This window comes from Petromyzon marinus, unplaced genomic scaffold, assembly GCF_048934315.1.
Source record: "Petromyzon marinus isolate PM22_M1 ecotype Great Lakes invasive population unplaced genomic scaffold, UKy_Petmar_22M1.pri1.0 PM_G_Scaffold_105, whole genome shotgun sequence".
NCBI lineage: Eukaryota > Metazoa > Chordata > Hyperoartia > Petromyzontiformes > Petromyzontidae > Petromyzon > Petromyzon marinus.
In genome coordinates this window covers 116185-131374 of record NW_027422657.1, presented here as the reverse complement: position 1 = coordinate 131374, position 15190 = coordinate 116185, and the positions used below count along the sequence as shown (strand labels likewise).

General features: G+C 47.2%; 1 protein-coding gene across 1 annotated transcript; it reads left to right on the top strand.

The window, feature by feature from the left end:
* Positions 1-69: 69 nt before the first annotated feature.
* LOC142908854 (hydroxylysine kinase-like) lies at positions 70-8567 on the top strand. Its single transcript, XM_076059496.1, has 5 exons — positions 70-394; positions 3404-3546; positions 4035-4215; positions 5361-5673; positions 5810-8567. The coding sequence occupies exons 1-5, from the start codon at positions 70-72 to the stop codon at positions 5982-5984; spliced, it is 1137 nt and encodes a 378-aa protein (XP_075915611.1). The 3' UTR covers positions 5985-8567.
* The last annotated feature ends 6623 nt before the right edge of the window (positions 8568-15190 follow it).

The following is a 15190-nucleotide window of genomic DNA, read 5'->3' as shown; positions in this document are numbered from 1 at the left end:
GCGGACGCCAACGTGCACTCGCAAAACCGAAAAGCTTTTCGATTGCCCTCGTTTTGTCCGTTGAAGACGATGCAAGCCGCGCCGCAGGACGATGGCCGCGAGCACGAGAAGCCGTGCCTCAGCGAGTCCCGCGCGGCGGAGCTGGTGGAGCGCCTCTACGGGGTGAGCGTGGCGGGGGTGAGCCCGCTGGCGAGCTACGTCGACCAGAACTACCGCGTGCTGGCGCGCGACGGTCGCCAGTTCGTGCTCAAGGTCACCAACACGCGGGACAGCCAGCGGCCGCAGCTGCTCGAGGTGCAGATGGCCATGATGAGGTTCCTGCGGGAGAGGGGCTTCCCCATGCAGGAGGTGGTGGACAACGTCAGCGGGAAGATCATGTCGCTCGAGAGCATCGGTGAGCTGCGCCTGCGTGGGTCCCGGGAGCAGAGACATTGGAGAAGAGATGTACATAATACTAAATCTTGTTCTACTTGATGTGCGTCTCCATCTCTCTTTGTCTCCCCCTACATGCTAAGGCCTCGGCACAGAGACCCTATCTCTCTGTGCTCCGTACGTTGTGTCTCTCTTTGTGTCTCTGTGTGAACTCCCTTCTACTTAGGTGTCTGTATATCTATCTGCGGTTCTGTGTTTCCTCTCTCTTAAATTTAGCTCTTCTATGCCTGATGATGATTGCTTGCGTTGCAATCGAAACGTCGTATGCTATTATGTAATTTTATTATTATTTCTTATTTCTACGTGACTTTACCGAAAAAACCAAAGAGTAATTCCTGCAGTCACGAAAGCGACAAATCAAGTTTAATAGATGTACAGTGCAGTACAATTGATTTTGCTGCAACTGAACTCTGGCCCCCACAACGTAGCACCACGCAGCAGCCTGTGATGCCTGTTTAATGCACGATTGTCACCCATAGAAGCCCTAATCCAGGCTCAACCTGCTTAGCTTTCAGATCTTATGATAGGGCACATTCCAGGTGATTTAGTAATAGGCTGATAGTAATCATACGAACACAGCATTGGTTTATACTTGCAAAGACAACGATCAATATCCGAGCATGAGGCGGTGGTATAATACTGGGTCGCACTCCACTGACGATAAGTGATGTAAAAGGATCATACTTTTTAGTTTTTGTGAGGTTGGTGGATGTAACGCACTGCTTGTTGGTACTGGCCCAAGGTCCACATTGTGATATTTTGTAAATTCTTCATATATATAAAAAAAAACAATGTTTGGTGTGTGGGATGAAACTGGAATGACTGCTCACAGCAAAGCCACACGGACGAGATGATAACATCTGTGGTGAGAGATCAGAAGCACACTTGCTGTTTTCTCATCTACTGACCTGCAGGTTGGTAGATATAATGTTTGTACAGTTCACCGACGCCGCCATTCGCCAACTGCACAGTGTGTTCTACCTCCCCACACCTCCGATGAGCACGGTTGGCTACGTACGTATGGTGCGAAAGAATTTCAACATACTTACGAAACCTAAATCGTAATTTTTGTTTCTGCTTATCTTCCCACGAGACCCTGAGACGTTTTAATGGCACAGAGAAGCAAACGTCAAACTCTTTGCATCGAGTTCCGGATTGGCTGACAAGGGGAACACGTCAAACCAAAACCATGTATTACATGAACAAGCATAGACGGGAGAGAGATGTCACAAGCAATATAATGTAGAGATATGAGAGAGATTTATTCATGATAAAGGTTTTTGGGTGAGATCGCGTTATTAATAAATTTGTCGTAACCCTCCACCACCCGACACAGCCAAACAGTAAAAAACGTGTCACGTTGACAACAGACAAAATAGTTCACTACTTTAGCCCACCGGTGTGATGAGTGAATACACAACATTTACAATATTTGAGTACGACGTTTCGCTGGTAATTACATCCAGCATCATCGGGCAATTCGCCAGAATGGTGAAGCCCTCACTTGCTCCCGGTCTTAAATAGAGCAGCAGGGTGATGTCATCATTTAACTCATTCATAGAGAGATTTAATCAGAAATATATTTACATGGAAGAGATAGGAGAAAGATCTATCCGCAAGAGGAGAGATTTAGAGAAATGCAAACATGTCGATACAGAGCTTATCTCTCCCCCACACCCACTCCGACCTCCTGCATCGCATCACTTCTATTAATATTATTATTGTAATCATCATCGTTACACTTGTTTTCACAGCAGAGCCTCACTGAGTATCGGGAGGGTCTTGTCAAACTTTTCAGTTGGGGGTAAGGCGCGGGGGCGACGGTTGTCGTGTGTAATTTCAAGTGAGTATTGCTGACTGAGACATGTACTTAATTAGTTCTTGTAAGGCGTGGCGGGATAGTTGTCCTGTAGACCAGAATGAATTAATTTTGGTGGTTCGGGCTTGGCCCACGGGCTGTAGTTGGGACAACCCTGGGCTGCTAAACATTTGTAAAGCAAAGTGCTTCATAGCTCATCGGATTCCTCTAGTAAAAGTACATATTCTGATTATAATGCCTGGGCTAGCAGCGCTCCTTTAAACCCAGGCTCGGGGTTCATCGCGTGAGCTGACATCGCCACCCAACGCCGTGTTTGGAATGCGAAGATCACGGAATGCCGCTGACCCTTATATTTACGTGATGGAACGAGCGATAAAAGTCGCCTCCTGATGCAGATGGGGCCCCCATTCACCCTGCTCCTAAGTAATTTGCTCAAGCTGAACCCAGGGAATTCAGCTAGACTCGTGGTGCTGACGTATCCATTCTGGCCCGAACCTGGGCGAATTGCCCCCGGTTCCGGCCAGCGTGCGCTAAGGCGTGAGGGTTGCGTGCCACGTTGCAACTTTGGCGGATGCCTTACGCATGGGTGTGGCGAGGTATTATTCCTCTCAAATGCTTTATTTAGCTACAGCGGTTTAGACAACAAGGCCATATAGGAATGCGAATTTCGGAATGCGTTCGTGTTATTAATTTCTGCGTTAATAGTACCGTGAAAGAAAGTCATGAGGAAAAAATCACTCCAATTTACTATTTTTTTTGGGGGGGAACAGAAATACTCGATTCAAGTTGCTTGAGAGATTGGCGTTTTAAAGACTACACGAATTTTATGTGCGTTATATATCGGACTTAGCACGTTCATTATTGTTATTAACCATTTAATACTGAGCAGCAAATTGTCGCTTAATTTCCTAAAAAAAGAATAGTAGCCTTGGCTATCAGTTGAGCAATTCATAAGAGACCCTGTGTAGTATAGCACGTGGGTAATGGACACAGGGCGCAAAGTGGTGAGTTGACACTTTGGCCAGACCTTGGAGGTTCCGATATCAGCTTCCGAACAGCTTTTTATGTTCCAGCAAAAGGAAGCGACGGTGAGATTTCACTAACCGTGGTGACCTCTTGACCTCGGTGGCGACTCCTGCTGTGAATTCTCAGACTGCGGCGAAGGAGAGAAGGAGTTCAACGTGCGGCTGCTCACGTACCTGCCCGGCGTGCCGCTGTCCAGGGTGCTGGCGGATGGCAGCCTGTACTACCAGGTGGGCAAGCTGGCAGCGAGCATCCACCAAGCCCTGCAGCAGGTACGAGCGCACGAGCGCCTCTTGACAGGTGACGTGAGACTGCAGGGATTCATATTCTTGTTGCTTTCGGTAAAGTCACCACCACGTAGAAGGGAAACAATAAAATAATAAAAAATATAAAACAATGAAATTCTCACGACGTTTCGACTGCAACACAAGCAATCGTCATGAGGTGTGAAAACCACAACAAGGAAATTTGAAAAAAAAAAAATTCTTGTTGTGGTTTTCACACCTGATGATGAAAAAATGTAGTTGTTTTTTCATTCATTCTTTTATTTTATAGTTTTACCTACGTGACTTTACCGAAAAAAAACAAAGAGAAAATAATAAGTCAAGGAGAACATCTTTTTTGAAACGAAGACTATCCTTTGCTAGCTTGACGTTTTGCTGCCTTTAACTTACATATGTACTCAACTGGCCAATGCGATGTTAATCTCGTATTGCATTTTTTGTCATCTTACCGCCTTCATTTTTAAACATCTGCATAGTTTGAGCACCCGTTCCTGCACTCCCTGCAACGAGACGATTTCATCTGGAACCTGTCAAACACCCACCTGCTCGAGTCCTACCTCTTCACTCTGGACGGCGACCCCAACCAGGGTTTGGTCAGGGAGGTCATCGCCAAGTTCCGCGAGGAGATCCAACCCAACCTGCACAAGTTTACCAGATGTACGCTCGCCTCGCAGCTTCACCCGGGACGTAGCTCCATGCCTCAGGGGGCGAGGGGCGCTTCAGGCCACCGACGAGGCCTTGAAGCCACGACGGGTGCCGCGTACGTGTGTACGTTGAACTTCTTTCGCACCGTACGTAGCCAACCGTGCTAATCGGAGGTGCGGGGGAAGGACAACAAACTAAACACAAAAAATCAGTTCAAAAATAAATTAGTGTTCAATCTAGGTTTAAAAGTGCATAGCTCCAGTGCCTTCCTAATATCGGAAAGAAGAGCTTTTCAGACGGCCGCAGAAGTGCATCTGAAAGCGCGCGATGCGGTGACCGTCTTTGTTTGTTCGATGGTTAGCCACAAGCCGCTGCGAGGATCACCCGAATTCGCGTGATGGTTTATGCTGCTTGACGAGATCAGCAAGGTATTGTGATTCATTTGTGGCAAGCATTTTCTTTGCAATGTGCTTTACGTGATTACTTTTACCCAGCATACACAGATGCATTACAGGGCATGCATGTAATGGGGGACACTCGCACAGACACTGATCACAGGTGAAATCAAATGACAGGGTTATGACATTCAGACGCTACTGTATATAAATCATAATTGTAATTTCTACCAAATCATTTTTCAATGGATGCTAAATTGTGTTCAACAGTTTTTGTTACACATATACTCATAATAATAATGTACAGCCCTTTGTCAATGCACTATCTGGACGAAGGCATTCCCAGGCTGTGTAGGGTCATGGGGGTTGTTTTGCCACCTTCACCATGCTGGTCGGTGAGGAGGTAGGTAGGATCCCAGGACTGGTTCAGATATCAGTGATGTTCTCCATGGCCGGGAATCAAGGGCTCGTGATGCGGTGTGCATACCACTACACACCGCTCCATATCTCGCCCCCGTGCAGGGTTGTACGACGCTGGTGGGTTATTGTAATTCTGTGCCTTTGAAGGCAGGAGAAGTCGGTGATTCACTGAGACTCTGCGGGGGCCGTTCTTAGACTCGCACACGCGGCTTGCGCAACACCAATCGTGCGGCCGGAATAAAAACGGCACGGGCACAAACGATGACGACGGCGACGAGGGGAGGACGGTCAACAATAAAAGACAACGGACGAAATCAAATTCGACGTTCCCCCTCGCCGCAGGCATAATCCACGGTGACTTCAATGACGACAACATCCTGGTGCAGGAGGTGGCCGTGGGAAGCGAGCAGCGGCAGCAGCAGCAGGGGCCCAAGTCGGCGGAGGGAGTGCCGCGGCACCGCGTCTCCGGCATTGTGGACCTCAACTCGATGATGTTCGGCTACCACGTGTACGACCTGGCCATGGCCATCATGTACATGATGGTGGAGAGCGGAGAGGCGATGGAGGCCGGGGGTCACGTCCTAGCCGGCTACGAGAGCGTGCAGGCCCTCACCGAGGACGAGAGGAGGGCCGTTTACTTCCTGGTGGCGTGCAGGTGAGAGCAGAGGTGGGGACACTAAAATCCCAGTCGATCAACAAGTCGGCAGCAAAAACCCTCTTGAATAACAAACGATATTAACCGTAACGACAGCAACGGTGACAACAACAATATGGTCTACTTTTCCCCGCAGGTTCTGCCAGTCGCTGGTCATGGCCCGCTACACGATCCTGCGATACCCGCAGAACGCCGACTACCTGCTGATAACGGCGCGCACCGGCTGGGTGAAGCTACGCGAGCTCTGGACCAGGGGCCTGGAGGACATGCAGAGGCTGTGGTCCGATGTTGCGGCACGGTACAGAAACTAGAACCGCGGTGGAGATCGAGCGGACGGCGAGGAGAGAGAAGGGGGAGTTTGGGGTGGGGGGGGGCCCACCGTGAGACACGTCCTCCCACTCGCCCCACCGGTACCTCCCGAGGCTTCGCAAGGAACCGGTTTCAACTTGATCGTGGCGCCGTTGGTTTTGGACAGTGCGATCTTTGAATACGGAATCTGAAAAATGTGAATTGCTCATGCCAGGCACTTAATGCATAGGGGAGGTTTTTCGTGGCTTCAGGTTGAGGAGGCCACAAGTGCCACCTCGGGTTTTCCAGTCTCGGGCGATGGCGCGCGCGTCCGGTGGATTCGTTGAGTAACTGGAATGCGACGGCATTGGCTTCATCAGCAATACGATCCAAGCGCATTGAGAGACCGTCTAAATCCGCATCGCTGAGAATCGCCTAAAAACAGGAAAGTATTCATTTTCTTCTTTGAAACATTTCGGAGACTTGCGACGATCGTAGACAAGAAGGACGAGGAAAGATTTTGGTCTGGACTTGAACAGGGGGCAGTAAGATGGGAGATCTTAGTTGCTGGTGTGCAGATAATATTATAGGCGATTAGAGGGGGGGGGGAGAGGTTGGAGCGTTGAGAGCCCATGGAAGATCTTGAAGACATTGAAGGCGTCTTCAAGATCCTCCATCTTGCGGTTGAGTCGGAATTAGGTTGAGAGCACAGTGGAGGGATCCGAGTACCGGGTTGATGCGTTCTCATGGATGGGTACAAGTTTGAAGGTTGGACGATCACTTGCACTTAGGAAGGTGGGAGATTTGTGGAGTCCACAGAGAGGGGTCCCTCCATGATTAATCAACGAGCATGATGAAGGCACGAATAAGATTCGGAGCAGCAGTTACATCGGCGCTTTCTCCAACCGGACAGGGGCACATATCTTCCCGGGATAAACTGCTCCGTATAATTGGTCCCTAGCAAAGGAGCTTCATCATCATCATCAGACTTTTTTTTCACGTTCCAGTTCTCAATGAATCCACCTGTACGCGCCAAGTGACGGGCGGGGAAAGCACAGGGCCGTCACAGACAATATCCATTGTCGTATTGTGCTTCTATGCTCCCGTGTCCATTCTTGGCCGCCTTTAACCCGCACTGACCGGCACGGTGAATTGTGGTCACGTGACCCCAACGGAGCAGCACGACGTGGGGTGGGGGTCATCCTCATACAGCAGTGGATTGACACGAGGCCTGTACGCGTGCCTCTCAATCTCACGTCACCGGAGGTTGAACAAACCTGAAGTTGAAGCTGTTGTTTCCTCAACCTGGAGGCACTGGTCACCCACTGCCTTGTTGCATATGTACATACGCGGATTTATACATATTTCCATACACATGTACATTTGCTTTCCATAGGTTACGTGTATATGCATGGATGTATACATGCATGTGTACATTCATACCTACACACATGCATTCATATGTGCAGATATAAATATATAAGTCCACTAATAATTTACATAGGAACATGTTAGCATATCTATACATTTGTAAATACATTTACAAACATATACCCATGTATGTGTACGCAACACATGCATGGGTATATGTCTGTATGGCGCGTACATTGACACGTATACGTATTTCCATACACATACATTTTTTTCCCATAGGTCATGTGTGTATGCATGCATGTATGTATACATGCATGTATGCATGTGTACATTCATACATAGACACATGCATTCATATGTACAGATATATATGTAAGTCCACTAATAATAAACGTAGGAACATGTTTGCAGATATATACATCTGTAAATACACGTACAAACATATACCCATGTATGTGTACGCAACACATGCATGGGTATATGACATTGCTTACTTAGGCCCATATAATTATATTCGTATGTATAGCACATTGTCCTGTACAGGGTGTGTTGTCCTTGAATGTACCCATAATTAAATAATCGTAATTATACATCTAATTGAACTGTGCGGTTCAAGTTTCAAGTTTGCTATGTTCATGCAGATGAGAACCCAAGAGACCAGGATGGTCTCATGTGAAGACTGACCTGGGCCATTCGGATGGGCAGTAGGGAGAGTGATGAACACCATGTATCCAATTGAGATAATTTGCGGTGTAATTTTCGCCAAACGTGGACCCTGACGCCAGCGCACAGTGGTCCCACTCTTGCGAACTACGCCAAGGGATCTTTAACGTGTCCCCCTGGCTGAAATATTGGCAGCAAAAATAATCCTTACCGTGCTTGCATTTAACGATTGCGAAAACCTCGAGCGAATCCGTGTCGGCAGCACGCACAGAGGCGCGTGCCGAGTGCACAAAAATGTCTCCGCCTTGGTCATTGTGCAAAATCACCAATTCCTAAATAACTGCATCCGTTGGTCATCCATCTTTCTAGAGTGGTCGCCGATAGCAGCACACGAGAAAAGCACGTGATGTTGGCAAACACCTGGGACTTTTAAATCTCGATATGATGCGTGTCAACGCGATGGTCGACATGTGGCGGTCGAGAGGAGGGCATGAGACACAGATGATGAAATCTTCACATTACCAAGTGTGTATGGGTTATGTGATTTCATAAACATAGCTAGGACTGCAGTCTACTGTAATCCATTTTCTTCAGTGATTGGTGGACACCCATGTAACAGGTACATTCACAATCTTATACAGTAAACGTGTACATTGAGACATTAAATGCATGCTGTTAGAATTATGATGTATATGTATTACTATTAGGGATGTTCCAGATTTTCAGATTAATCTGAAAAATATCGCAATCCAGGCTGAGACGTAAAATTTGGGACAAAATAAATAAATATTCTTTATATTGATCTGAAAAAGTGATGTCACAAACAGGTGGCATCACCTTCACGCCAAGAGTGGTGTCACTTGACAGGAGGTAATTGCCACATGACATCACTTGTTAAAACCCCAAAACGCATAAAAATTAGGACATCGTGTAAGTGGTCAAAAATCCATAAGAAGATCCATAATTGTTACAAATGCAAGCAAGTAATTTTTTTTTTAAATCAGAAAATCACCCATAGTATTTTACATGCATAAGCGTATCTGTACACACAAGTATGGGTGTGCATACACAAATACTAGGCGTGTAGCGATGCATAGACCGTAAACAAACGATTCCTACACCCACAAACGTTCGCATCTAATCGTGCATTTGGGAATTTGTTATTTACAAGTGATGCAAACGACGTCCGAGCGACACCGTACGCATCGCAGTCGGGCCAAGTTGAGTGAACGAAAACCGTAGAGACGAGAACGAAAAAAAGTGTGAAACAATACAAATGCGAGTTTCATCATCGATGGTGACCCACTGCAGGACCGGTGTTTTTATCGGTCGTAGTAACGACGCAGCGGATCAGAATCCTCGATTCCGTATGCTCGCAACACGTGTGGCAAATAGTGAACGTTAGAATCGCCCAGTAAACCGTTTGGCCAACGTTGGCCGAACGTTCACCTCTTGCGCTGGTCCAGATGTTCCACTTTTACTGGGAAACCACTTGCATTCCATCCGTGCAATCCACCTAATTGATCCGGTCACCTAATCCACCGCAGGCACTCGAGGTGCCGCGTTCACCACATTTGGTAATTAAAACCAAATTGTTTAATCTTGAATCTATCGCAGCGCCCGAGTGATGCTGGGTGGTGGGGGGGGGGTAGTCTTATTCGTACATGCCTAATATTTACCTACATGCATAACCTGTGCGCACAGGATAGTACTGGCGTAACGCGTGTAGCCAGTTTTCCGCCTTCAAAAGTGCCTTTATTTTTTAACAAAACAGGAGAGACGCGAGCGGCCCAGCTGCGGAGAGCTATCCTCCGGAAACGATGCTTGCGTTCCTCTGCACGGCTACCTCCTGGGGCGACAACCTGTGGTTAATCCCAACATTGCTCCCTGCCATAGCTGCTCGTGCGTTAGGAACGTATTGTTGCTGCATCCAGCGCTGTTGACAAAACGGCGTTCACAGTTGACATGTAGTTCACATGTAGTTCACATGTAGTTCACACAGAGTTTCAGTGCAGCGTGCAACGTGTGCCTAGCTTTGAACTATTGTGTCGTGTTGTTTTAGTTTCCTGCCCCCCCCCGCCCCCCTCCCCGAATATATTTCACGTTAAGTGTATTTTTTTTCGGCGCAGGTGAGAAACAAAATAAAAATTGGCGCAAAAACAACTTTCGGCACGTAAAATATAAAAATCGAAAAAATAAAAATATAAATGAATGTTATTGAAGATATTCCCTATGGCGCTTGTCGATGTGATTTCCAATTATGCTGTCAATGTCGCGCATATCCATTTGAAAATCCTGCATAGCAGCGCACCACCCTGTGTGCCACGCACTTACAAAAAGAAATCCCCCGAAAATTCAGTTATTGAAAAACGCGACATGTTTCGAATGCCAACCCCCTTCAAAGCACCGTCTATACGTACACACGCAAACCTGAACAGGCTTAGGCTGAAATTAAGCAACAATGCGGATGCCGAATTTTTTAAATTCTGTCATGTTTGGATTTGACATCCTTCAACACTTCCAGACAATACTTTCGCAGGACCCAAGCTTGCAAACGACAAACACACACACACAAGTTTTAGCCCACGGAATTTTTAAGAGGGCAAATCGCAGTTTTCGGATTTTAAAATCTGATGTCATGTTTGGAATGTGTCACCCTTCAGTATCTCCAGATGCAAACTTGATTAAGTCTGAGTTTGTGAAAAAATAAGACACCCAAGTCTAAAATGTTTTGGTCTTACATTTGAGGGGCATGTCATTAAAATGGCGGTTTTTCAATTTTTCCAAGTCGTAAATGTCGAGACTCTGCTCTCGTTCTTTAAATTTTAAGCTCTCCAAACGCTTTAGAACATCATTATAATTGACATCGCTCGCTCGGTGAACTTACTCGCCACTGTAATTAGATTGGGGAGGCATGAATGGTTATGTTAATTCGCTTATTATTACTGGAATCTTTAGATGTTAATAATGATTTAGTTGCGGTTGATGATCAAATGTGACGGTGCTGTTGTAGGGTCTCTAGCAATTGCACCACAATCGAGGGGTGTCCCAGAATAACCTGGTAACCCACACTTATTATTCTTCTCTCTAACCCCACGTGTGACTTCTTTGAAGCGCTTGACAATACAACTTTCCCCGTACAGATGTTCCGCACAGTGGCCTTAAAACATTCGCTCGCATCATCTCTTCCATCCCCTTACTCTCTTTTACAAAGCCCTACCTCTCACGAAGGTGTGCTGCTTGTGTGGGTTATCAAGTTTTCCTAACACGCCCGCCAGTTGCAGTAGAATCTGGATATAAGCACACCCTTTACAGAGCAAGGCCACCAGTGTAACGTAAGAATGTGTTGCCATATAAGAACTGTGCTTATAGCAGGTGTGCTTATATCCAGCTACTTATCTGTTTTTATTTGCCAATGATTATTGCCCAGGGTCCACAGCATGGCGACTAGTCGCTCGTGACGCCGACGTGCAGTGTTGTCAACGCAAACCACAATGACATGCGATTTGTGTTCTAGAAGTGTCTGCATGCGACCCCTATTGGCCTGCGGCCTAACCGCGCACCTATCTCGTCTGAGCAGGTTTTGAGCCTGGATACTGCTCGGATGGGCGACCACCTTGCACAAAACACAGGTGCAGTAGTAGTGGGCATTCTGGGCAGTGCAGCTAAATCCATTTTGTGTCTGTACTCCCCCTGAGCTTTATCAAGACACATTGACGTGTGGTCAGATAACCCCTCACTACCGACTGCTGGGTGGCGTGAGCCCTTATCCAGCAGTGGATTGACAAACGGGGGATGTATACACGCACACGTACGGCTGTGTAGCCAAGACGAAAGATAATCCGTTTGATCTCTTCGAAACAATGGCATTGTAATCGAACAAATTGTTCAGTCATTTTCACAAGTGAGGGGGAGAGAAAGAAGGGGGAGGGGGGGGGTGGACTTTTTCCAACTCTGACCTCTTTTTAGCTCGCTGGTTGCCCCCAGTGGTCCGGCAGAGGCCGTGGTTTTATACCGGGGGTTTGTGCAGTGCACGGAATTTATAGCGGTCCGCATCCAGTTGGGCGAACCACCACACCCCCCGTACATTCCACGTACAACCAGAGGACCAGAGCCCCCCGCAGTCCATTCAGTCTTCACGCGTGGCGCGCCCGCACACGAGGAGGCCTTACATTTCTCATGGAATATTTTCTGGGTCGCTGGTAGACCGGAGGAGGCACACGTGATTTTTTTTGTTTGTTTAGCCACGGCCGTAGTGTGAGAAGTGCGTACTGGACGTGGTGTGCCGTGTGTGGGATGTGGTTGAAATTAAAGCCCCGCTCCTCACATGCGCACCCGTGGGTGATAATAATAATACTGTCAGAATCTTTTTTTTCCCGTTCATTTACTCAGGAAATCCTGACTGTTTCTGAGATTTTGTATTCATGAAGTTCCAGCGTTCAGATGTTCGACCAATTCTTTTGTAACTTGTTTGGCTCGTGAGAGGAAACCGGAGTAACTCGGAGATTACCTGTGCATACGACATCTGTTGGCCAACTTGCAGCGCAAGGCCTAAAACGTCTGCTTTTCCCAGACAGTCTTCAAATTAAGCACTAAACCCAGGCTCTTCCCCGGTTGAGCTTCAAAGATCTGACGAGATTTGGTGCATTCTGGGTTAATTTTGTTATTTTGTGAGTTGAGGTTGCATTCAGATATTTTTTTAATCTAAACTACAGTTGACCACAGAACCCTCAGACACGGGCGTGGGGAGTCCTGGCCTCGTGAAAGATCAGTGGACTTTCTTGCGTTGCCATGACCTTCCACTCGGCGGACTTTGGGAACGGTAGTGTGGTGGGGGTGGTGGGTGTTTGATGATTTTGCTGTAAAGGTTTCCTCTACAAAAGTGGGACACTCCTGGGTTTTGCCACCAAGTACTAAGTCATGTTTTGCAGAGGGGTCAAATACTTATTTCCCTCATTAAAATGCAAATCAATTTATAACATTTTTGACATGCGTTTTTCTGGATTTTTGTTGTTGTTATTCTGTCTCTCACTGTTCAAATAAACCTACCATGAAAATTATAGACTGATCATTTCTTTGTCAGTGGGCAAACGTACAAAATCAGCAGAGGATCAAATACTTTTTTCCCTCACTGTAAGTTCGATTACAGGGAATGACTATAACATGAATTGGAAGTGATATCTGGACCCCTTCAAACAAACCGCATTGGCCAGTGTGGTGCAGTATGGTCAAGCAACCCATATAATATGGGGAAAGGCATCATCCAGCAGTGGATTAATCTGAGGCTGTGAAAATTGGCTAAGCCTCGAACGCAGATGCACCACGTATACACTGCCGCCTCCTGTCTTATGCCATTGCCGACGAGAATGTTGCGCTCTCATACAAAATTAAAACTATTTTTTATTTTACCAGGGCCCACTGAGCTGTAAAGCTCTTTTTTTTAGAAGCGACCTGGCCACAAATGATAGCTCAACGAAGTGGCTTATCGCGTGAAAATTTCTAGCAGCCAAATACTCCAAACGCATGCTTCTGAATGGGGAGGGAAAAACCGGAGGACTCGGAGAAAAAGCCACACGATCAAGGGGAGAACATCCAAATATACAGCAGCAGGCGTCAGGGTCGAGATCGAACCAACGACCTCCTGTATACCAGGCGAGGTAGTTAATATCTAGCCTCTGTGCTTGCAGCCCATCTTACCCGAGTGAATGTGAGCTTGCATTCTGTGCTCTGGTAACCCGTAATTGTACACAAGCGAGAGTGAGAAAGTACACCACCAGTTTTTCAGGTCGCCCTATCCGATGAGAGCGATCAAACACGATGTGCGATTCTCAGAGACAGCAATAATATAATTCCATTCCTCTAGAATTACTGTCAGCTGTGCCCCTATGATAGGAAAGGTTATGCCACTCTTCAGAGGTGTAGAGGAGTAGAATGGGGAAGTGGCATCACTTGTGCTGTCCAGGGCGATGACGTGACGTCATGCGCTCGGGGCAGCAGAGTGACGTCACGGCTCCTGAAGGATAAAAAGGGGACCCCGGGACATAAGAGGGGTCGTAGCTGGAGAGTAGGGTCTGAGAAGGGTGAAACGGGGAGCCAAGGGCAAGAGGGTAGGGATAGGGGAGAGCACAGTGCCAGGCTAGACGTGGCTGTGCTCTTCGCTCGGCCGTGTTGGTTGATCCCACGGCCGGGGCAGAGGAGACAGCACAGGGCAGCCGGCTGTGTCGGGACCTAGCCCGGGACCCCTAACCCCTGGGGAGTTGTTCACCCCTGTGTATTGTTAAAGATTTGTAATAAAACCTTGGCAGAAGCCCCTACCTTACCTTAGCCTCCGAGTGAGTCGTCGGGAACTCCTTTACAGAGGTATGGGGTGCTCTCCTTTCCTTCTCACCTCATCTATGCCAACCGTGTCACGATGTATTTATTTCAATTGTGCCTCTCGTTCGCCAGTCTGATTCTTCAGCTTGTGTACGTCTTGTATCGAGTAATTATCGAATCAAGAAGGCGTCCTGTTCTTAAGCGGTGCTAAATGGATCGCTACATCCCAGGACCATGAGAGATGCCAACGGTTTTGGGAGTGGATTATGGCTGATGAAAATGATGAACATACACATGAACCCAGAAATCTGAGTTGAATTCGCAGCCGTGACTCACATCAGTGGAGAGTTACATATTTATTCATCGTCGCTGGGACTTCCCCCATTTACCATCCCACACTGACCAGCGTGGTGAAGTATGGTCAAATAACCTTAATGACCGACATGCATGGGGATGCCTTCATCCAGCACTGGATTGACAAAGGGATTCAAATGATCATTGTTATTATATATATAAAAAAAACATGTTTCAAATTCTGTCTTTTGTTTTGTGTGTAGCCCTCTGCTATCCACCGTGCTACAATGGAGGTACCCGCTTGAACAGTAACCGGTGTGCTTGTTCCAAGGGATACATGGGTGCGCGATGCACCATCGGTATGTATTTCCTTTATCTTACCATTCAGCGACACGTGTGCGCATTTCATAATTTTTTTGGGGAGTTTGTGCCATCTGCATTTCATAAAAAAACCCATCAATGTTTAGTTTTACATACTGCGTCGTTCATGCAAATTGCGCCTCACAATCGCCGTGGAACTACAGACGAGCTGGAAGAGACAGCAGCCTGCGCGAGGTGAGCGGGCGCATTCATAAATTGCCCA

Bases quoted from the DNA above. Each gene is read 5' to 3' on its own strand.
- LOC142908854 (XM_076059496.1), top strand. From the start codon at position 70: ATGCAAGCCGCGCCGCAGGACGATGGCCGCGAGCACGAGAAGCCGTGC. The intron at 395-3,403 runs GTGAGCTGCGCC...GTGAATTCTCAG, and splicing joins CATGTCGCTCGAGAGCATCG to ACTGCGGCGAAGGAGAGAAG. The intron at 4,216-5,360 runs GTACGCTCGCCT...CCCTCGCCGCAG, and splicing joins CCTGCACAAGTTTACCAGAT to GCATAATCCACGGTGACTTC.